We start from the raw sequence: 23,135 nt of genomic DNA, 5'->3' as shown, positions 1-23,135 counted from the left end.
CATCTTGGAATAATTTAATAGACTTCACTGGCCACATTAGCATGGCACTAAACGGTCAATTTAACGATTGTGTGTGTGCTGTTTTTTGTCATTAAAAAATGTGTGCCGGAGTTTTTAATGGGTTACAATTTTGAGTCACCACAGGAAATTATTAGGGAAATTAATAATGAAACACAAAGAAAATTATACATCTTTTGGTCCCACGGGATACGATTTTGTCAGACAATAAAATATTAATTTCCGAAGGCTACCTTTTGTATGGTACCTTCTGAACGCTCAACAGGTCCGTTTTGACCATGAAGTGCTCTCGTGAATCGAGACTGATTCGGACTGTATTTCAAATTACACTAATCTCATTTCCTCTGGTTCTTGTATGACGGCCAATAGTCTTAATGGCCACAAGGGAGCGCCATCCTCTGGACTCGTAGATTCGATTGTCTGATCCGTCCTGACCATAATTAGCTTTAACCAAACCTTTTAAGTTCCTTGTCCCGTTCTTTTCATACTCTTCTCCGATTATACAGACTGTGAGACTTATTAACGTCAGGAGCGGGATCAATACTCTTAATCCTGTCTTCTCTCTGTCTCTGTTGTGTGGTCATTTATTTATTTTTTTTATTATAAAAGGGCCATATAGGGTTTAGTAGATTGCTTGATCCAATGCAATACTTACAATTTGATTTCCTCAGATTTTTATCTGCTATATGAATGAATACTATTACCTTTGCTTCGGGTAATATTCCTTGTGCACTTGATATAAACTAACATTCTGGGACACCTGGATTTGTGTCAGGCTGGGTTGGTTGATGTAAGCCCCAAATTCAAAATTACACATGCCTAAATGGGATATTTGTCTGAATACCCTTAGTGGGCGGGAACTATTTTATATGACGCAAGATATTGTCCATGAAAAATTAGTCAAATGCTTCACGTCCTAATGACAATTCTGGCCATGATGATTCCTTAAACAGATTTGTTTCACAAGGGTCCTCTACAGTTATTTCATTTTTCATCTAGCAAAGTTTCTGTTGATGGTAAATTACTCCCACAAAACTGTAGCTGCTTACAGAATTGGAGAAAAGTGTCAGGTATGATGTGTGACAAAAGGGCGTCCGAAAGGATGAAATGGAAAGTGTACAAAATGGTAGTCAGACTAGCAATGCTGCATGGTGTGGAAACAGCGACACTGAGGAAAAGACAGGAGGCAGAGCTGGAGGTAGCAGAGATGAAGATGCTGAGCTTCTCTCTGGGAGTGAGCAGGATGGCTAGGATCAGGAAGCAATAGATCAGAGAGACAGCACGTCAGGTGTTTAGGAGACTAAGTCAGAGAGGCTAGATTGAGATGGTTTGGACATGTACAAAGAAGAGATAGTGAGTACATTGGTAGGAAGATGTTGAAGGCAGAAGGTGGAGAGGAAGGTCAAGGAGGAGATTTATGGAGGTGGTGAAGGAGGACACGAGGTTTGTAGGTTTGAGAGAAGAGGAAGCAGAGGACAGGGTGAGATGGAGGAGGATGATCTGCTGTGTTGCTAGCAATTTGCTGTGATAGTTACATTTTTCCCCTCCCGAACTTCATAATATTAACCCTTATAAGCAAGTCTGAATTCTTGGTTCAAATAGGAGTACATCTGTTCTCGTTGACTGCATGAATACTGAAGTCTGCGTAACCAAAATGTTGCCCTCCTTCCACTGCAGGATAAAAAACAGTGACATCTGCTGTTGATATTTCAATAATGCAAATGACGCAGCTCCTTCACAAACAAAGTTGTCTACAGAATTAATTTGTTTCTATTCAATAAATTGATGTACTCTGTACTTTAAATATCTATACCAGAATTTAATTCAAATGATGCCGTTTCAGACTTTAATCGGGTGCACATGATTAATACACAACACTGTTGTTCAAACATTGGGACTTTATTTGCACTATACAATACAATCAACGTGCCCCTCCCCCTCTTGCGTGAATCGTCTATACTGTCAGATTAGAATATTTACATTTCTATATGGCACAGATCAGCATGTCTGGAGCTGATGGACACTGAGGAGGGGGTCAGACACACAATGACACACAGACAGTCAGGGATCATGTGGACGCAGCAGTGGCACCATCACCACAGTGACGGATCATATCTGAGGAGCAGAGAGGGTCACGTGTCCAGATCACATGGTACAGGAATGTGTAAAATAAGAGAAACGGAAGTCACCTTGACTGTGGAAGAGCATCTGTGCTCTCCTTCAGCAGCAGCTCTGAGACCAGCGAGTCCAGAATCTCAGGACTTGACCTCTTGCCATACCTGAGACACAAAGGAGGCAAATGTCCACTCAGTTTTGTGGTTTAAACTGAAATGGATGACATATTTGATTTCCTGTCACACATGATGTTATTCCAGGATCTGTGTAAAGGCTTAGTCATATTATCATCCACAGCTAAATCATCAAAACATCTTTCATCATCATCATCTTCTTCTTCTGGCAGCATCTGCCTGTGACGAATTACATCAGAGCCCAGTTAACAAAACAATAAAAGGGTCACATTCATGAAAAACAACCAAAATAATCCCAAACAACTATATAAAATAAATTAAAGTATTATAAAAAAGTAAAATATACATTAAACAAAAACAAATAATAAAAGCATAAGCATATCCTATCGTGAGTAGGTGGACCCCAAAAAAGTGTAATGTTTAATTTGTTTACAGTTGTGACTGCAATTTATGAAATAAACCTTTTTGAAACAATCATGAGGACATAAGATATTTTAAAAATACGTCCACTGTCTTGGCTGTAATTGATAGTCAGTGTTCAGGGCCAGTGTCAATTATGTTTAACCACAATGACTTACCAGTGTGATAAATAATTACTGAGAGCTGCAACTTTGTGCGTTCTATTTCTCAGAACAGAACCTATTCTTATTCAGAAAACACAGAGGTTTTATAGGTGTGATGGTGTGTGTGTTAGTGTTGCGTTTGTGCCTCTGATGGTCCTATGAAAGGTATAACCCGCCTATCCTTCGGAGTAGCTCTGACAGTCAGCAGCGCCCCATAACCACCGATGATGGAATTAGAGGCAGAACATGAGTGAATGGACATTCCAGCACAATAAACAGGCTGATTTTACAACCACTGCAGTTCACAGCACTTGCATAAAAGTGGTGTTTTTAGTGTTGTATACCGGTAATTGAAATTTAGTGTTATTGCATCATTCGTTGTTTCTGAAACATATTCAGAAAGATAAATATTATTACTCAAATGGTTTCACCACAGTCTGGTGCCTTCTGAGAGCACCAGTTTGCCCCTGTGGGGTCAATACTCCACGTTATATCCAACACATATAACACTGCATTCTAATATTATATTATGACTGGCAGTAAGTCCTATTTAATGTAGTTAACCTTTATCTTTATTTTTTGATTTTTGATTTTTTCCATGGAATTATTGCTAGACCATGGGCCGTCTTTCTTCCCTAGATATAACTGCGAATCACCAAATAGAAATGTGCTTCCTTGGGCTGATCATGACCTGTAGCTACTACCTTTTTCACAAAACAATGTAGAGAAATGTGCCATATATTATTTGAAGTGAATATTGTGTAAAACAGTGTGTCTAGTAAAATAAAAAATAATCCTAATAATACGTTCCACTTTTTCAGAGCAGTACGCGGCTGCAGAGCAACAGGTTGCTCAGTCATGATTTTTTTATTTATTAAAATTTTCGTGTTAACTATGAACGGTTGATTCATGAAGTAGTTTGTAAAATTTGAGTATAGGCCTGATACTGTTTTTGATAGAAAAAGAAAAAAAACAAAAACAAGCAACCATCTTTCATCAACGTTCCACCTTAAAACCCTATTTTTCTTCCTGCCACATTTTTTTATTTGGCGTGTTGGCGCAAATCCAATATGATTATGCTAATCATATTGGCCACGGACTTGCTAAATTGCAAATCTGTTGCTTTAGTAACATGTATTTGCATGTGCCTTCTAAATTAATATTGTTTTTCCTACGTCTTAATGCTGGATTTGCTATTTTTAAATAATATAACTTACGTACCTTTTACATTATTAATAGTCAACTAGAATCCTGACAATATATTTTCTATTGTAGAGTAATATTTGCTAAGCATGTGAAACTTAAATATCAATTTCGCTTGATGTTGAAATAAATAAGGTGCGAGCGGTCCTACCTCTGTCTTGTGATCAGGTTGATGTAGTGTCTCAGGGCTGAGTAGTACTTTGCCAGCTCCTCCGCTGGTGCGTCCTCCCCTGGGTTCTCCGGTTTCATGGGGTACCCCTCCGTCAGCGTGCCCAGGCATAGCAGAGCCCACATCAGGAACCCGAGAGCCCCCAGCCAACTCACCAAGTTCGGGTGCATCTAACAAGAAACAAGCTACCTTACGCCTGGATGGCAAGTAACATGTGCGTAAAAGGCGAACCACCGCTTCAAATTTCAATTCGTGAAGAGTTCAACTACTTACGACTCCAGCGCAGGTTGGGGAGATGTCTACTGGTCGTGGAGGTTCGACTCTTGTGCACTTGAGCAGCTGGTGCTGCTGGGTTTTATACCAGAGAGCCGCCGCAGACTCTGCGTCACAGCAGCGCGTCTTTTGCGCAGCCTTGTGTCCGGACGCGGACGTCAGCGGTGATGCGATCATTAGTTCCTGCATATTTAGAAATAGCAACGTTTAATTCGGCCGTTTTTCCCGTTAAGACGCATGACTGTGTCTGTTCTGTCAACTCTGGTCGTTTATTAGATATTGAAGGAGTTGGCACATGTGATCTCACTGTTTAAATATGCACCAAAACCGATCTCTATAATACGGCTCAAGAAGTGTCCACTCATGTCGACTTCTCTCTCTCTCTCTTATTAATATAAAAATAAAAACACATTTCATTTTCTATCAAGGTATCAAGTAAGTATAATCTTATCAGCGTATATCTTGCTTTAATTAATCTTATATTAATTGAGATAATTGAGATTTTCCAGGATGTACAGATTTTTGTTTAAGGGTTCATGACGGAAAACTAGCCCATTTTCCAGGTGCCGTTGGTTGACAGGTCGTTGCTAGCAGATTGCGCATGTAGAAATTAGCCATTTTCTGAAAATATGTGGAAAAAGTTTGTATATTTAACTGTGCACACTGGTAGTGAGAAGAAGGCATCCTTTGAATTCACCTGCAGCATGGCTGGATAGATAAATAATAATAACTGTAACTGTATATGCACCTGCATTCATCTCATGTCTTGTAATATGGACCACTAGAACCGCAGGCTTCAATTTTTGTCATCATAAGTAAAACAGAAAGTTTGATTATTGAGTATGCGACACTCCCGTGGACACACTTTTGATATTCCTACACACAGTTGAACCCACAAAAAGGGCATTCTGCTGCTCGGGATGCTTCTGTATTCACTGAAAAGGGGAATAATTATCTAATCACGTAGCTATTGAACCTGCAGGGGCACAAAAGAATAGTGGTAATACATCACACCGTCGATGAGCAGACCCCGTATGGAGACGTCTAAATGAAACCGACGTCATGATGCGCTGCTTGATTTGAAACCAAAGAAGGAGCTCTCGCATGTACACTAATGTTCGTCTGACACGTGCAAAGACTGAATCAGTCTGCTAATTTTGTTTTCATGCACATTGACAGTCAGACCGAGGCACTTGACGCGGACAAAAGGCCTGAATTGAAATATGGAGATACGTCACCCAAAGGAGAACTACAAGACACACATTCGATAAGCAAATGCAGCGAGCACTTGTCATGAATCCGTATGGGAAAGTGCTTCATTTAACCATGTATTCATGAGCTTTTTTGTGCCAGCGCTGATATGTCATCTCACAAATCAATACTCAGCTGCAGCGCTGCTTTTGAGGTTCATGCAGAGGATGTTGAGAGTTTTTGTATAGCACAGGATGCTCAGAGGGAGATGAGAGGTGAGACAAGAGAGGGGAGCATGGAGCGTGAAGTCGGGGCTTGTGACGGCAGGAATCATTGCGGCGCCCTCTTCACCAGATTACTTTACAGTCGTTTATGTCAATCAGAGCAACTCTGGAAGTCAACAAGTGTGTATGTCTGAAGGAGGCGCAGGCCGATGAGAGGTCAGTTCGCTCAACATGAACCTCCCAGACAACGCAGGGCACAAATGGAAAAAAGAATGATTGCAAAGCTTGTTTTCATTGGGTCCACGATTCCGTTTTGTTGATTAAGTGCCATGGTTCTATATATTTGCGATACTGGAAAGTGTAATTACGGTGGCTCATTCAAGTTGTTGACATTTAAAACAAAAACAGCACCTTGTAAAAATGATAACAAAATGTGTTGCCTCTGAAAATTCCCCTATTTTCTGTGGCGCACTCTTCACCACTCTATATATATATATATATATATATATATATATACATATATATATATATATATATTCTTAAACATAGTACTAGTCATGGTACTGTATTATATGCCTGCCTGCAGTTGTTCTTTTATCCCTGTCAATGTCAATTTTTGGGTTTTTGAGCGATAACAGGAAGTTTGTTATTCTGGGCAAATCAGCCATTGATATGAACAACATCCCGTGCTAAAGTGATGTGAGTCCACGCCACAGGGTACAAGTAATCTAATCCAAATTGTGCTTTTGTCAAACAGGATTATCAATAATCAAGTTTCTGAAACTGAGCATATTTATCACCAATACAAATTTGATTTAAACCCTCGCCTCTTATATCTGAAATGTTATATGAGCGCCGACTGATGAAGTACTTTATGGGACTTGAGTAACTGGAGTGCTTTTACTGGCTGACCTTTAATTTGACTAGGGTCAAATACAATGTCATCCTTATTTGGAGTCATCAATGCTACATACCTGCACCAATATAAAATACAAAATATCCAAGTATTAACATCTACCCAAGTCTGTGTATTTCCACCTTGCCAAGCTTCGTCTATTGCCCCAAATGAAAGCTTTGTGCTAGGATAGAAGTGCGGCAGTGTTTCATTTTCCTCAAGACTGCAGGGTATATGAACAGGTGTCCAGGCCATCTCTAAGACGGATTCAGACGATTCTTTTTCTCTGCTGTTAGACCACATTCATGTGTAAAACAGTGATGACTATATTGGTGCTTGTGACTTTGCAGCGTTGAGCCATGTTGACGTGATGCTGGTAAGAAACACTGTTATTACTCTGAGTTTGACTCCTTGGGGGCTTTTGGTCCTCACAATTGGTTTACTTCTTCATGATGGTGGATGATTTTATTTTTTTTTATTTTTTAGCAGTTGCTACGAGTAGTATCTTTGTCGTCATATTCGTCTAATAATTCACACTTCAGAGCAAGCGCAGTGGCCTGCAGGGTGCTGAAGCACACTAACATGTATACTAGAAGACAGCTCTGCTTAACTGTCTGAGTTGAGTGTAGATAATCAGATTCTCTGTTATGCCAAGATTTCATTGCCATCCCTAGATGTCGCCCATGTGATGGATCAACCATTCATCTGTCCTCATAGCTGGGGTCCCATAACAGTGTAAACCAAAACCTTTTTTCACATTCTAATCCTTTCTTTTCCTCTCTGCCTGTGTCTCTGTCACATCTGCTCCTGCAGGGAGAATCGTCAGAGCAAGCATCATACCGACCAGATTGATTGACAGATCTGGAAAGCAGGTCAAGCCACCCAATGTTTACACGCACACAAGGCACAGGTGTTTATTTAAACAACTGTCATATCAGCATTCGTGATGAATGTCAAGACTACGTCAAGAGACTTTTGTTGGGGTCTATCTAACTAGCTGACAATGTTACTGTGATACTCACCAAAGTTAGGACGAAAAACGAACAAGTGCCTGAAGAAACATCTGTTTGCCAAAACAGAAAGACAGGGGTAGAAATAATAAATAAATAAATGGTCATTTTTGATGGCTTCATGAGCAGTATTATCAGTATATTGCAGTGGTGATACAGGCCCAATTGTGTTTACAGCTTCTGTGCACTGATGCTGACGTGGTCACAGAAAAATCTCACTCCCACTGTGGGATGAATAAAGGATATCTAATCTTATCTTTCAATGTTGCGTGAACGCAGGGGTAATCTGCACTTACTACTCACATGTGCAGGCTCGACGGCGTATGTGTCCACATCGTGTTACATTAGCTTAAAAATGTGGAAACACAGACTCAAGTGAGGACAGAGGACGAGGAACGACAGACAGACAGCAGCGAACGCTGTGCATCCTCCCTCACGACTGACAATCAGATAGCGCTGTCATTGTCAGTCACAGCTAGCATTGCGCGCTGGCAAAATCTCAGTTTAGGCGATCAAGTCAGGTAAATCAGGGACAGAAGTGAAATAAATAATGTCACAAATTATATCGCTGAAAAAAGAGCTGAGCCAGAAGAAGGACTTTCTTGTGAAAGTTTTTTTTTTTTTTAATTGACAATTCATCAGCAGAATACAAGAAATGCATTGCATTTCCATCAACACCCCCCCCCCAACCTTCTGGCGGCACCCCCTGGAGTCTCTGTTTCAATATATATATTAACACATAAACATAAAAAAAAACAGTTTTATACATAGTCGTTTCCCACTCTCTCTCTGAACTTAACATATATTGAGTTCCAGGATTTCACATTGCTTGCACCATGCATTCGCGCAACCGATCTCTCGATTTGCACAATATCCAGTAGGGTGTTCGTCCATTGACATACTGACAGATAGTGGGGGTGGTTTTCATCTCAAAGCAAGCATCTTCTTTGCAGCAGGCAAGGCAAGTCCGTAAAAGCCGTTTTTGTTGGAGGGACAAATTCAAGCCAGAATCATCATTAAGAAGCAATAGATTTGGTGAAGGTCAATAAGATCACATAAGCAACAACTCGCTTCAGGACACTCCCAATACATATGAAAATTTGTGTCCTTCTTGTATGGTGGTTTTCACTACAAAAACTACGATTGAAATGTGGATTCGATCATTCTTAATCTCAGTGTTGTTGTAACTTTTTATCGTATAAATCTGAATGTTTACAAGCTTATGTTTGGATTGGGTTTCACACTGGTTTTAGTCTTGGAGAAATCTGTTTCATATCTTTCTGTTGCCCCCAAGCGCTGTAACTGATGTGACCAACTATTTGTCGCCACGAGACAATGACGAACGAGTGACATGTACAATTAAGACCATTGTCTCTTCAAATCTAACATGCTATTCAGCGCTGGGTCACGACAAAAACACTTTGTGTGCAATTCATCTTTCACAATCTCAGTTTAAATTATTGGGTCCATGAGTGCGCAGTCTATCTTTGTCATGTTTCATTCTTGCTCCTGATAGTTTTGTGACCAGGAAGCAGAAGGTCATCGGTGATCATTGGACAGTAACAGTGTTTGTGTCGAACTGTTTACTTTAGACGGAAATGTTATTTAGAGTTTCCCACGGATGTTGAGGTTCTTTGATTTGAGTCATTGTGTGGCTTTTATGAGTTCTAATTTAAGATAATAAGAAACAGGGCAGAAATAACACAATTGAGCACAAGCCTGTGTTTCTTCTCTTCTTAACCCAGGATCACGTATGTCATTATTACAAACGCCACCACTAAGCTCGAGTGGTACAATGGTTATACTGTGACCGATATATCCGGTGCTCCGGATGTGTCGATGTTCAAGATACTTGACCCCTGATGGCTTGCTATAGTTTACCCAACTGCCGCCAGTATGTTTGCATGAATGAGTGCACTTAATGTAAGGCACTGCAGAAGCTTTTTCAGAACAATTTTTGTGAGGTTCACAAGCAATATACCGATTTGAAAAATGCCTCTACTCAGGATGATAGCTGTGAGCACTTAATATGTCTGACCCAAATGTTGGTAACCTTGAAAATTGGCAAGATAAAAAAAAACGTCTTCTGATGTTTATTTTCTCTCTTGACAAAATATTTGTGGTCGAATATTTTGTTTCAAATGGTTTCTTTTTTTTTTCGCAAACTAACCTTTTGACCGATTTTCAATTGGGCTCCAGCCAAGGATTGAGTTGGCCATTCTAAACCCAGCAGCCACATTCTATTGACCACAGTGTGGCTGACTAGATCCTGGCTGAAGGTCCAACAAGGCTGTCAAGAATTGCCTGATCAACTGAGAGACTGCAGCATTCTTGAAGCCCGCATCCTCTCCTCTGCACACGCTCTGTTTCGTCAAACCCTTCACCACACATCCAGGGTCAGAGGAACTTGGCTGCTGAAGCAGCTTCGAGTTTAATGCCCTGACATGGGGCCCCATTGAAATCAGTTTTGGATCATCAACAGGTCTGAATTAAAGGCGGCAATTCAAGAAGAATGTCACAAGAGTAGTGTCAAAGGTTGTTGGTAAGACATCAGCCAGGATTAGATTCTGCTTATGGCTGGACAACTGCCACGGCTTTATAAAAAAACATATTATATTTCATAACTATTCTTGAGCATGGAGCAAGAGAACTACCTTTAAAGATGTCAGTGAAGCTCCCTGCCACAGCAGCACAATGGCAGCCATGAGACCACATCTTTTAATCTTTGGGTTCCACAGTGAAGTGCGGCGATGACCTTCTGACACCAAACTCTTCAAATTTTCATTTCATTTGCTGATCTTGATGCTTCTTAATAACTGTCCATTGCTGGACCTGTTGGAACACCTCACATTTTTTAAATTCTCTTTTATGTAACTCAGAAAAAATATAATCTCCATTCATCACCATGCATTTCTTACATATTTACAAGCAATAGGGAACGTGTAGGCTTTACTTTTGTGGTTGGGATGTCACCCCTGACTCCAGTCAAACTGCTTTCTCCGATCGTGTTGCTTTTTCATGCACATTTTTCTGAGCCACAACACTGGATTGATTCGTCATCTTCTTGTGCTTTTATGAGCTGCACATCTTGAACCACATCTTATTGCCTCTCTACTTGGCTCCAAGTTGATTGTTGAAATTTGTTTGTGGGCAGGATAAGTTAAGAATCGATGAACAACAAAGTATAATCTAATAGGTAATTAAAGAACCCTGGTTGTCCCTCATTTGTTCACACTACCGACTCTCAATTAGCAGTGTCAGCTCCTTAATGACCACTTCAAGAGGAACTGTACGTTGGAGCAACCGGATGAAGCATTTGCTGCCTCGTGTTGCAGAGTTTGTTTCCTCCAGAGACTTTAGCTGGAGCACGTTCTTTGTCTCCAGTTGAGTCAGACTGAGCCATCAATATGTCGTGTGCAATTAAGTGTATTTTTGAACAATAATTGCCAATTTAATCCTCTGTGGTCGTTGTGATTTGGAGCATTGTAGCTGCCAGTCAAGCTGGGCATAGTTTCCTAGGGAATAAGGGAAGTGTGCTGGCCATTCACTCTCACCCTCTCAGCATCGCCACTTAACTTTCGCCTCCTAAATGGTTGCTGCGGGGAGGCAATTAGCTTAAGTTGTCATTGTGCCAGACTAATGCGTCAGGGCTTTTCCTCTGACATGTTTTCCCTGTGTCTGCCCGGCACTTGCTCAGATCCCACATCGTCATCTCCAGAAATGAAGCTCCCACTAGTACACACAAAAGCGAAGTATTTTGCTTGAGACCACCTGCCCCCAGATCTCAAGTCGATCGCCGTGGATAAAAAAGCTTGCTCATGGATAAAAAGGAATCAGGTTTACATGCCTGTTATAGCCATTGAGATTTATCAACAAGCGACTCTTGTTTCGGTTGCATAGTTTTCAGTGTTGAGGTGATACGAGAGCACAGTGAAACCGTTTCAGGGTGAGCAGTGGACCACCTTTTGTAAGCAGCTGCAGCCATAAAAGAAAATGACATAGTGAATAACTTACTTTATTATGTGATCATACAAGGTGAATAAGCTGCTTCTACAGTTAAAACTGCTGTTAGTGTCTGATCTTTCAACTGTATTTAAAATCATGAGGCAAAACACGCTGTAGTAAAGAAAAAGGTGAACTACATATTGCCATCGAAGACCCGCTGGGCATGACTGAAACCTCGGTAGTCACTTTCCTTTTGCTAAGCAGCGAAGCATAATTCCGTTAATGTAATGCTTGCTAAAGACAACACCTATATATATTTGTGACCTATATTTATAACAACGCCTGTATAGACGGTTAATCCACAACAAAGTCACAAGCTTTTTGTTCTTCTTCAGGATAAGATTTGATATCAATGATGACACACTTTTCCGCCCCAGCACACAGAGGCCCAGGTGTGTCGCAGAATCCCCTCCAGGCACAGCTGACATCCTTCCACAGGTGACCGGCGTCACTCTCACACCAGCTGAGATCGTGAGTCGCTCGCTCGTCACTGAATCGTCACATTGAACATTCGAGTGGGAGTAAATCTCATTTTGTGCGCATTATGTCTCAGATGAAAGTGGACCTGCTCAACGGAAACGGCCAGCTTTAGTTTCATTTCTCGTCACTGCATATCTGCCGTGAGAAATGGGATTAATTAAGTCCAGATGATGCATTAATCTGCAGATTTCAAAAGGCTAAATTCAACGCTTCGTGATTGTGTTGCTATTTTTGGTCCTATCATTACTCGGCGGTACCTTTTGGGAAGTTAGCTCGGTCTTGGACTGGTACACAAGGTCCTAGAGATCATTGGTGCCTGAGACCTGATCCCATTCTTGGATCAGTGTCTCAGCAAAACACAGTGCTGTGTATGAGACAAGTCCCCTGGTACGCCGTTTTGGCTGGAACACTGAAGTCTGTTAGGCCGTAGTCAGATGCCATGGATTCCATCATACATCAGAGAGACCTGGGAACCTTCACATAATCATCGAAGCTGAATGAGAGGGAGCTGAGAGATGCAGTCAGTTGTTGAAGTAACTAGACCCTTAATGGACCGCTAACCTGGATGACTCATGTGGGGATGAGTCTGTGACGCCAAATGAAGTTCAATGAAGTGGGGTGACTACCTTCTGTGTGAAACTGTGAAATAAATCTATCTATCTATCTATCTATCTATCTATCTATCTATCTATCTATCTATCTATCTATCTATCTATCTATCTATCTATCTATCTATCTATCTATCTATCTATCTATCTATCTATCTATCCATCTATCCATTGGTCTATCTATCAGTCTATTCATCCATCCACCCATCTATCTATCTATGTATCTATCTATCTATCTATCCATCCATCTATCCATCTATCCATCTATCCATTGGTCTATCCATCAGTCTATTCATCCATCCACCCATCCATCTATCTATCTATCTATCTATCTATCTATCTATCTATCTATCTATCGGTCAATCCATCCATCCATCTATCCATCTATCCATCTATCCATCCATCCATCCATCCATCCATCCATCCATCCATCCATCCATCCATTGAAGTATTAAAAGAGAGGGTGTATGTGTCCTCTGTACACAGCATTGAGAATTTAATTCAGCACTCTGTTGATATTTCTGGGATGGCTGCTTGGTGCGTTGAGAATCCCCTGCTTATTTCATTAACCCTGCACTCCAGTGTTCAGATACTCCTCAGGTTCGTCTTCCAATCTTGGTCCTTGTCTGTTCTGAGAGGTCTGAGTGAGATGCTGCACCTGCAAAATGGAACATGTTTTAATCTGATTCGGGAAATATTTAACCGGCAGGTCAACAACCAATGATGTCTAGAATGATCATCTTAATGACAACACTACATGGTATGCAGAGTACTTTGGAATTTTAGAACAAGAGTTTAATAAGATGCAGACTAAATCTGCATTTGATGTTTAATCATGGATACAAATGCATTGTATATACTGTATGTTTCAAATGCTGCCCTCCATTATATATGCAGAATATGCATGTACTTTTCATGCCTGACCAACAGGAGTGCAGGAGATAAGGAAAACAAAATGAAAAAGATCGGTGCCTTCCGTATTGAAACTTTATAATTGGGTTTTGAAAGACTCACCAGCGCCATTACATCCCAAGCTCAGGTATCCATCCAAGCAGCTGAACCCTGTCAGCCCCCCCATAGCAGCGTAAGGAACATCCTGCCCCACTGGGAAACCTCGTGCTGTCCTCTCTGCCTTTGTCTCAACCTACCATAAAATATTGGATTTTATTCTTGTCATTCATTTTCAGATTTAGCTACTTTTTGACACTCATTTACCAGGGTTTTGTGACAGTTGTTAGCTTGTCCACAACCACATCCAGCTGGACTCTCGAACCCAGTGCATTGACCTATCAAACAGAGGTTAAGATTAATCTGAGGCATGATATCTTTGACATACAAACAATTTAATAGGCAACAAATTGTGAAAAAGGTTATTGTTATTGGGACGTTTTTTCTGCGGTGCTTCATTCAAATCATTCAACCACAACATTTCAATCATCCACGAGTTTTAGAATATGAACTTACACTTCTTGCATGAGTGTCCTGCAGCTTCACTGTGATCCTTTGGTAAGTGTTTACACCTGCAACGGACCTGAACCGACCCGTTCTGAGGTACATACTCATATGCAATGCATTGGCATCCCGCTACCTTACAAGGGAGGGTCAAAGGTCGCTCAGATGGAACCTCCTCAAAGTCTGTCTTATGCTGCTTATACCTGTGGTAGAAAAGAAGTGGTATGTCAGAATATCTGATTGTTATTTCCATGTTTGATTCATTACCTGTGTGAGCAGAAGCACTGCGTCTCAGGACCTACGAGTCTACAGTCAATACTTCCTGGAACACCAAAACTGACAAACAGACGGTTCTTCATCCGCTGCGGGATCATCTTCCTCTTGTATGCCTCATATTGCTCTGGAGTGAAGAGTGTGCCTCCGTCATCGTCACCAACAATCCTGCAGGTGGCCATGCAGAAGAAACAACTAGGTGGAGTTTAGTGTTGCGCAGTATGAGATGCGTTCTTCAGAAATGCAATATATATTTTGAGCCTAAAATGCAATGCAATGGTCTTTGTGCCAATAAATATGAACGTAAACAAAATAAGAATAAAAATAGTAATAATAATAAATAACTGACAACATAAATAAATTCAAGAAATGATTATGCATCATGCAACAACATGTTTTAATTTCTCAAAACTTGTTACAGAGCTATTTGGCTGACATGAATTGGTTTATATCTACATAAACCTATGATTTGAACAAACCTTCTGTACTCCAAATATTCATCCACTGCTTCAGTAGCCGACTTTTCCAGGCGCACTCTCTCCATTCTTTAGTTTCAGAATTGAAAGCAGGATGCAAAACTAGATGAAAACAAAGGCCCGGTCATGTTTACTGCAAGCAGCACGGTTTCCATAGAGACGATTGCAGCGCTCTCAAGTGGTCATACAAGGGACTGTGACAATCTGTTTCCCTGCGGGTGAAGACACCCACTCATTTGACAACCTGCATAAAGAACTCTTTTTTTTTTAGAACTCTAGTGGTGGTCATATTCTCATGACTGATTCCAACTCATTCACAGAACCTTTGTTTCTATTTAAATGTCTTACCCTTGTCGAATTAAAGTTGTTTCTCATTAGAAAAGTGTCCTCTAAGTACATGACCGGAGTTGACCAGCTGGCTAAATTTCGAGACTGGTAGTTACCGATGTCCCACCTCCACTGACGTTAAATGTGAAATATGTCCATTTCTGCTGGCACCATGCCGCCGCATGCCTTTCATCAGTTGCCTCTGTACTTGTTGGCATCTTTGTTACTGAACTGCCCACTTATCAAAGGTGTCCTGGGGATCTTGCCCACCCTAGAATATAAATATAGCATGGCCTCTTGTTCGTTGCATCTTCAGTTCAACCTACAGCACCCGTTCTTGAGCGTCAGTGAGCAGGACAAACGACTAATAGTGTGTGAGTATAGTGTAAAATATGTCTAAAGAAAGGTTGGGTTGGAAATATAATGTATCAAATGCTAGTCATATATATGATGGAATGCAGGATCTCTTGGTGGCGATGTCCATTGAGATGCTGAAGGAAGCATGAAGTCTTATCTGTGGTTGCTGTCTTTAATAGCCGACTGTTGGTGTACTTTCAGATCCACCATGAGGGAAATTGTGCACCTTCAGGCTGGCCAGTGTGGAAACCAGATTGGTGCCAAGGTAAGACAGAATTCACATGACTCCATTTGTTACTTGACAGAAGCAGTCACCTTGCACTTTGTCGCCTCAGTTCTGGGAAGTTATCAGTGATGAGCACGGCATTGATCCAACAGGGACTTACAATGGTGACTGTGACCTGCAGCTGGACAGGATCAATGTTTACTACAATGAGGCCACAGGTTAGATGTTTGCACAGTCAAATGACTGAAAATGCTGAATAGTTAAAATGACAACATTTTCATTGCATTGTTGCAGGGGGTAAATATGTTCCTCGGGCCATCCTTGTGGACTTAGAACCAGGGACCATGGACTCTGTAAGGTCTGGACCTTATGGGCAGATCTTCCGACCAGACAATTTCGTGTTTGGTGGGTTGTTTTTAGACACGCATTCATGATCTGTCACGTCTCTCAAACTTTCATTTCCTCTTTAGGCCAAACTGGGGCAGGAAACAACTGGGCCAAAGGCCACTACACTGAAGGAGCGGAGTTGGTCGACTCAGTTCTGGACGTGGTTCGCAAAGAGTCCGAAGGCTGCGACTGCCTGCAGGGCTTCCAGCTCACCCACTCTCTTGGTGGAGGAACAGGATCTGGAATGGGAACTCTGCTGATCACCAAGATCCGTGAAGAGTATCCTGACCGTATCATGAACACCTTCAGTGTCGTGCCTTCCCCGAAGGTAAGAATGTGAGCACACTGTGTCTTTGTTTCTTGTTCCTCGAGGACATCTATACCTCATGCTGCATTTCAGTTGACATTACTTTGCGTACCAACTAGCTTCTCTTGAAAATGTCAGGAAATGTATGTTCAGATGATGTTGTGAGGGCAAACGGAACGTGGCACACCCTGTGCAAACCACTCTTTGTGTGTTTTAAAAGTCGCATTTGTCAGACAGTCAGGATAGCAGTACACACAGCACACAATCGAGACAGTATGGATGATCCTAACCGGCAAAGAACGAAGATCATCCAATCTTAATAAAGGACATCTAATCTAAGAACAACACCCTTTAACACCTTTGAGGTGCCTCATGTTTGTTGTGAGCAATTTGAGCTATTTGTTGTAATTATTATTATTATTTTTCATACTTTCTGTATGAATTTTATGGGTAAAAGTGCATGCGCAATACACCGTTGTAGCTCTGCAACGGCAATACTTGACGTGCTGATAGTTTCATGCAGGGATTTGTTTTTTACATCATCATTATTATATGATGCATCACAGTGATGATTTTTCATCTTCACTTTCTTACATTTATGTCCACAAAGTAAATGAATATAGGCTGGAAAAATGTTGCTTGTTGATGTCATGCTATGCATGGTTAATAGTCACCAGACGGAACAGACAAAAAGGATGTACTCAATGCAGTAACAGTTTAGTTGATCACTATTTGGACATTCCTGGACTGACCTGAACAGAGTGATGATACCAAAGGTAGAACAACAGGGTTGAGTCAACTTATCCTGTCACCGTGGAGAAAGAAGAACTACAAAAGTGAGTTTCGGCACTACTGGGTTTTCTATGTCGATGGCTGTGTGGCTGCTAAAATGATGCTTACCAGTTGTGAAAGTGTGGAAGATGGTTAGAAGTCTTGAAGTGTATCGAGACACTTTTGTATTTGTAACGCATCGTGTCAATGTAACACCCAGGCCATCCCTACTTCCTGGTTATTCACGTTTGAAAGTGTTTGAGGGTCATTCACGATGGGTCCAAGAGTAGTTTCTGGTTTCCTTGAGGTTTTGCGAATAAAACTATACGGTCGCTGTGAGTATTTCGGGATATTCTCCTGTTCTTCCTTATCCAAATGTAACTTTATGTAACGCTGTTGTTCTTCAGGTGTCAGACACAGTGGTTGAGCCTTACAATGCAACTCTGTCAGTCCACCAGCTTGTGGAGAACACAGATGAAACATACTGCATAGACAATGAAGCTCTGTATGACATCTGCTTCAGAACACTCAAATTGACCACACCAACATACGGTGACCTTAACCACCTGGTGTCTGCCACCATGAGTGGCGTCACCACCTGCCTGCGTTTTCCTGGTCAGCTCAACGCCGACCTACGCAAGCTGGCTGTCAACATGGTGCCATTCCCTCGACTGCATTTTTTCATGCCTGGCTTTGCCCCGCTGACCAGCAGAGGCAGCCAGCAGTACCGAGCACTGACGGTACCAGAGCTCACGCAGCAAATGTTCGACTCCAAGAACATGATGGCTGCCTGTGACCCACGTCGTGGTCGCTATCTGACAGTGGCTGCCGTGTTCCGCGGCCGCATGTCCATGAAGGAGGTGGATGAGCAGATGCTCAATGTCCAGAACAAAAACAGCAGTTACTTTGTTGAATGGATTCCCAACAATGTTAAAACTGCTGTCTGTGACATACCTCCCCGCGGCCTCAAGATGGCAGTCACATTTGTTGGCAACAGCACGGCCATTCAGGAGCTGTTCAAGCGCATCTCTGAGCAGTTCACCTCTATGTTCCGGCGTAAGGCCTTCTTGCATTGGTACACAGGTGAAGGCATGGACGAGATGGAGTTCACTGAGGCTGAAAGCAACATGAACGATCTTGTCTCGGAGTACCAGCAGTACCAGGACGCCAGTGCTGAGGAAGAAGGAGAATTTGATGAAGGTGAAGAAGAGGGATGAATAAGCAAGTCAGGATTTTGACCTGTTCATCCATCAGTCTGTCCATTTTAGTTTCTGTAAATCTATTTAGCGCAGGCAAAGGTCAATGGCTGAAATGACTACTGTTATCAGTCTGCAAATTTAGCATGTAATTCTGCTGCCTCCATGGTTTCCTCCGGGAACTCCGGTTTGCCTGCTCGTAAAAAAAAATCAGTATTGTACATATGTGGACTCCAGAATTAGGAACGTGTTTTTTTGAGAAGCTTTATATGCAATACAAAATAATTATAGGAAGGATGAGCATCAACATGAAGCCAGAGTGAATGACCTATACTGTAAAATGTACATCATAATGATAATGAACATTAAAACTGTTAAATGTGTAGATGTTGAAGCTGCATCTGGGTCAAAACACGACTGGAATGGAAGACATAAAAAAACAAAGTGCTTGTACTTTGTTGCCATTTTCTTTATGTATGTGCTTCACCAGCTTTTGAACATTTGGTTGACAAATTTAATCAGGAGAAAATAGTAAAAGCCTCACAACCTTGACGCTTCATATTGGCCAGCAGTGTGGACTTTTAAGTGGGAACTAAGATCCTTTTTCAAAGCTCTAAAAAAAGTTTTTATGGACCATATACCCTGGATAAAAACCCAAATGGGTTTATTTGGTCTGCTTGGAAGCAAACGTGGCCATCACTGACCTCTCGGTCTTGGGAGAAGAGCAAGACAGGCCTTGACGTCTTTCATCTGACCAAGCACATGAGCACCACCTTTGGTGTCTTGGATAGACATGTCAGAAACTCTTGATATGAAAGCAGGACTGGCGCTTCAAATTGACATTAATGTGCCATGAAGGAGCTCACATAATGACACACAGCTTTGGTGGTGATAATGCTAAGAGGTTGAAATGCCATTATACCAAAGGAAAGGGTGCAGAAGTAACACTTGCAAAAAGTTGGACTGGACAGCCTGTAAACTTTCTTTACTGTTCCTCTGAAGAGTTATTGCCAAACAACCCAGCATGCACTAAGTGTTGATGGAACAAGATGACACAACCAAGTGTGTTGAAAGGAATAATCCTGGCTCCAGTTTTTCAACACTGTTGATTTGGTTAAAAACACAATTATTTGGTTATAAACACAAGTCTTGTTGAAACAATTATATAAAAGTTGGTTTCTTAGCTTTTCGTCTAAATAATCAACTCGATTTATTGACAAGTTGGTGCAACTTGGAAAGCACTTCTTCCAAAAATTAACTCATTTTAAAGATTTAAAACCTGTAAGAAGTGAGACATGACTGAATGGATAGTCAATAATTCCCTCTCAATGCTGACGGTTATAAATTTATATCATGACTGAATAACAAACTGTATTTATTAGTTACCCGGTGACAATAACGTAGCTGAGTTACCGAAATTACAATGTATTTAAGTTCTAAACTTCTTTATTAGTTCACGTATTGAATTGACGTATGAGGCGACTACATTTCCCAGGATGCACCCGAGGTGACGCAGCAGCTGGGAACCATGACAGTTGGGTCAGTTACACGCTTCTAGCTGCCGAATTTAGCTCGAAGACTGCTGGATCTGCTGCACCGCCGCGGTGGAAGCCGAACAGACCGAAAACCTGGGGCGTATTGAAATGTTGACTTTGCGATAAAAGGGTCTTTGGCGCTGTTTGTGACCAGATGACCTCCGCAACGTCTTCAAACGGCTGCGAAACAAGCGCATCTGTCGGTGGGAGCCAGAGGTTGCAGCTGGAGCTCGAGACCAACTGGTTTCCTGGAGATCCACTGTTCTGTCTGCGACGCGGCGAGCTACACATCCAGGTAGTTTGTGACGGTCGATTTGTAATCTTTTAAAAGAATAATATGTTTCTGTATGTCTATAGTTTTTGCTGAGCCATCGTCCCGTGGAAGAAGAGCTGAGTCGACAGCTGTATGTTTGCGTGTTAGATATGACATAAGACTCGTTGTCATGTACACGTCTGTTTGACAACGTTCACGTCTGAAGTTGGTTGCTCTTGAGGCAGCTGTCATGGTCAGTGTTTTACTTCTAGATGACGTTTCATTGTGTTAACATTGCACAGTAACACACAAGCAGATCACTAAATAAGTGGAGCATTCATTGTTGGAAACTGGCGACTTATTGGTGTGTGTTTCCTCTGAACAATGGGCTGAACTGGTGAATGTCCGGTCAGGATGAACAGCACCACCAAAAACTAGTTTTGACCACTGTTCACCCCGGCAGATTTCTGCTGGACCGCCATACTAATCTCTTTTAAAGATTCTTAAAGGTCTTGTTATTTACACAACTGAATTTGTAGTCAGACCTGCTCATATATTTCCCCTTAAGCTCCAATTAATGATGAGTCAATAAATACAGACCCAGTGGTCTCCCCTTTGCTGGGATTTCACCCCCTAATGTGGGAAACTCACCATTCACGTTTTATCATGTCTGGACTTTTTTGGCTTGTAGTCACTATTTAGACAAGATAATTGACATGTTGCTGTGTGATTTGTCAGTTGCAAGACAGCTTGGATTGGTTATGTTTAACCTGAAGCCTCTTATAATCCACTTGCCTTGGCCTTATCAAGGCTGCAGCTGTTTCTTCTGTTGTGGTTTTGCTACAAGCTGTGTCATCATTAGAGTGTTTGTGTTGTTTGGTATGAATCTGTCAACTGCTACATCTGGTACCAGGGTTGTTGTTTGAGTTGGAGCTGTTGATAATGTAGTTGTACAAGTTACTTTCATGTAGTGGAAACCAAGTCCAAAAGCTCTTGTGTCTATTAGCCATGGTAACTTTCCATTTCCCTAGCAGGCCTGAAAGCATTTGAATGCTCCGCCACACGCTCTGAAATAATATGGAAAACAAGTACAAATGGTTTTGAGGTTTTGTCCGTTCTAAATGGCTCTCAAGAAGATTAATTGTTGAGTGAAATACTCACTTGGTGGACAAAGCTGCTGAATATTGCATCGGCCTGCCAGGTTCCCCTGTGTGTGCACGCTGTGAATAATTAAAAGCCTAAGTGTTTACAAATTGTGCTGTAGTTGAGAGTTAATGAGAAGGAGAACTAGTTAACCCACAGCTCAGTGAAGTATTCTTTTTTGTCTAAATAACATATTAGTCAAAAGGAGATATGTAATTAAACAGAAAGCAAGAGGTGTATGTGGAAATCGTTGGACATGTGATTTGGATTTGCTCACAATAACATGACACAATTCTACTGCAGCAGGAAGACAACTCATAAAAAGTGATAGCTGATCCTGCTGAGTCATCTTTCCATGGATGATTGTCAGCTGAGTGATGTCGAACCGACTAGTTTGCTATGTTTTCCTCCCAGGTTCTGGAGGAGTGTGCTGCTATATTATGCTTTGATTGTGTGTGCATGCACCACATGAGTTGGATAGTAATCTGGATCAACCTTTGGTCCCAAATGACAGAACTACTGAAAAGCTTTGTTGTCTACTCGATGATGTTATGCTTGGACTTGCCTCGCAACGCACACTTCAAACTGGAACACCAGCTTTTCGGTGGACAATGAGCCAAGAATCACATTACTGCCCATATGGGTCAGCCTGTGAGGTCAGAGCAGAAGTTCACACCTAAAATAGATCCATTGAAATTCACCTTCCTCTTTGTGGCGGCCGTCGACTTGAACCGCCATTTTAACTAGTATAACTTGTTCCTAAATAGAACAGAATTCCCCTTCAGCGGAAGGTCAGGTGTGTGCGCCTGAATGGAACATATTCTGTTACTTTTCGCAATATAATTGATTTCCAGAGTCGCTGTCCTCCCCTTGACCTCGGCAGAACATCACCACGCCTTGAACTCTGGGCACATTTAGGAAAGTGCGGAATGATTTCCCAATTTCCCCCCGAGCCCTCATTAACTATTTGTCGGGCTAATGATTATTGTGTTGGACAGGATTAGAAATCCAATATCGTCTGTGCTTGTCTCTTGCTCCCGTGAGATTTGAACTGCTAATCAGGTTTCTGGGCAAAGAGAAGTGAAAAGGCTTTTCTGATAATTGCTGCTTTGTGCTCAGAGTGAGAGGAGTGACTCCATAATAATCACCTCAGCGCCAAGTTTGCATTCCTTTTTGGGGCAATTCAGACTGACTTTCATACTCATTCATATGAACATGTTTTGAGCTTTAGAAATAGCAACTGCATTTGTAGCTCTGTCGTTCCTGGTGCGCGAGTTGCGACCTTTACCAACATTGTTTTTTTTTTTGTTTCTATCAGGCTAGAAGAGGAATCATCCTTTTGTTTCTTGCCTTTCAGCTCACAATCATTCGATGATCAACGATGCGGCTGGACTCCTTAACTGACCTCCCAGTACGCTTTGGCGATTCGGTTCAGAGGCGAGTGACGGACCTCTCCGAGATCTCCTGACTGCCAGCAGCACCTGCTACCACTGACCTACAGCCAAACTATATTACACCTCGACATATCACAGGCAGGAGCCGGT

General features: G+C 41.6%; 3 protein-coding genes across 6 annotated transcripts; 1 reads left to right on the top strand and 2 right to left on the bottom strand.

The window, feature by feature from the left end:
* Positions 1-1,916: 1,916 nt before the first annotated feature.
* Positions 1,917-4,518, bottom strand: npy (neuropeptide Y). Its single transcript, XM_053862588.1, has 4 exons — positions 4,476-4,518; positions 4,185-4,372; positions 2,208-2,297; positions 1,917-2,133 (listed from the first exon to the last, which is right to left on the bottom strand). The coding sequence occupies exons 2-4, from the start codon at positions 4,370-4,372 to the stop codon at positions 2,112-2,114; spliced, it is 300 nt and encodes a 99-aa protein (XP_053718563.1). The 5' UTR covers positions 4,476-4,518; the 3' UTR covers positions 1,917-2,111.
* A 7,061-nt stretch (positions 4,519-11,579) lies between these two features.
* On the bottom strand, positions 11,580-15,585 carry fam221a (family with sequence similarity 221 member A). Its single transcript, XM_053862586.1, has 7 exons — positions 15,438-15,585; positions 15,093-15,191; positions 14,608-14,781; positions 14,353-14,543; positions 14,104-14,174; positions 13,903-14,032; positions 11,580-13,546 (listed from the first exon to the last, which is right to left on the bottom strand). Exons 2-7 carry the CDS (start codon positions 15,155-15,157, stop codon positions 13,485-13,487), a joined length of 693 nt encoding a protein of 230 aa, XP_053718561.1. The 5' UTR covers positions 15,158-15,191; positions 15,438-15,585; the 3' UTR covers positions 11,580-13,484.
* On the top strand, positions 14,637-23,095 carry LOC128757363 (tubulin beta-4 chain-like). Of its 4 annotated transcripts, none has more exons than XM_053862583.1 (6): positions 14,637-14,812; positions 15,975-16,038; positions 16,109-16,217; positions 16,294-16,404; positions 16,470-16,714; positions 17,872-19,041. In XM_053862583.1, exons 2-6 carry the CDS (start codon positions 15,982-15,984, stop codon positions 18,679-18,681), a joined length of 1,332 nt encoding a protein of 443 aa, XP_053718558.1. In that variant the 5' UTR covers positions 14,637-14,812; positions 15,975-15,981; the 3' UTR covers positions 18,682-19,041. The 4 variants fall into 4 exon arrangements, with proteins under 4 accessions (XP_053718558.1, XP_053718560.1, XP_053718559.1 ...); XM_053862585.1 differs by lacking the exons at positions 14,637-14,812; positions 17,872-19,041 and adding exons at positions 15,727-15,790; positions 22,949-23,095; XM_053862584.1 differs by lacking the exon at positions 14,637-14,812 and adding an exon at positions 15,727-15,790 and having other exon boundaries at positions 18,548-19,041.
* The last annotated feature ends 40 nt before the right edge of the window (positions 23,096-23,135 follow it).

Source organism: Synchiropus splendidus, chromosome 4 (assembly GCF_027744825.2).
Source record: "Synchiropus splendidus isolate RoL2022-P1 chromosome 4, RoL_Sspl_1.0, whole genome shotgun sequence".
Lineage (NCBI taxonomy): Eukaryota > Metazoa > Chordata > Actinopteri > Syngnathiformes > Callionymidae > Synchiropus > Synchiropus splendidus.
This window is presented reverse-complemented; position numbering and strand designations above follow the sequence as displayed.

Bases quoted from the DNA above. Each gene is read 5' to 3' on its own strand.
- npy (XM_053862588.1), bottom strand. From the start codon at position 4,372: ATGCACCCGAACTTGGTGAGTTGGCTGGGGGCTCTCGGGTTCCTGATG. The intron at 2,298-4,184 runs GTAGGACCGCTC...TTTGTGTCTCAG, and splicing joins AACCTGATCACAAGACAGAG to GTATGGCAAGAGGTCAAGTC. The intron at 2,134-2,207 runs GTGACTTCCGTT...TCTGCTCCTCAG, and splicing joins GATGCTCTTCCACAGTCAAG to ATATGATCCGTCACTGTGGT.
- fam221a (XM_053862586.1), bottom strand. From the start codon at position 15,157: ATGGAGAGAGTGCGCCTGGAAAAGTCGGCTACTGAAGCAGTGGATGAA. The intron at 14,544-14,607 runs GTAATGAATCAA...TTTCTACCACAG, and splicing joins CAGTGCTTCTGCTCACACAG to GTATAAGCAGCATAAGACAG. The intron at 14,033-14,103 runs GTAAATGAGTGT...ATTTTATGGTAG, and splicing joins ACAACTGTCACAAAACCCTG to GTTGAGACAAAGGCAGAGAG.
- LOC128757363 (XM_053862583.1), top strand. From the start codon at position 15,982: ATGAGGGAAATTGTGCACCTTCAGGCTGGCCAGTGTGGAAACCAGATT. The intron at 16,405-16,469 runs GTGGGTTGTTTT...TTTCCTCTTTAG, and splicing joins ACCAGACAATTTCGTGTTTG to GCCAAACTGGGGCAGGAAAC. The intron at 16,715-17,871 runs GTAAGAATGTGA...GTTGTTCTTCAG, and splicing joins GTGTCGTGCCTTCCCCGAAG to GTGTCAGACACAGTGGTTGA.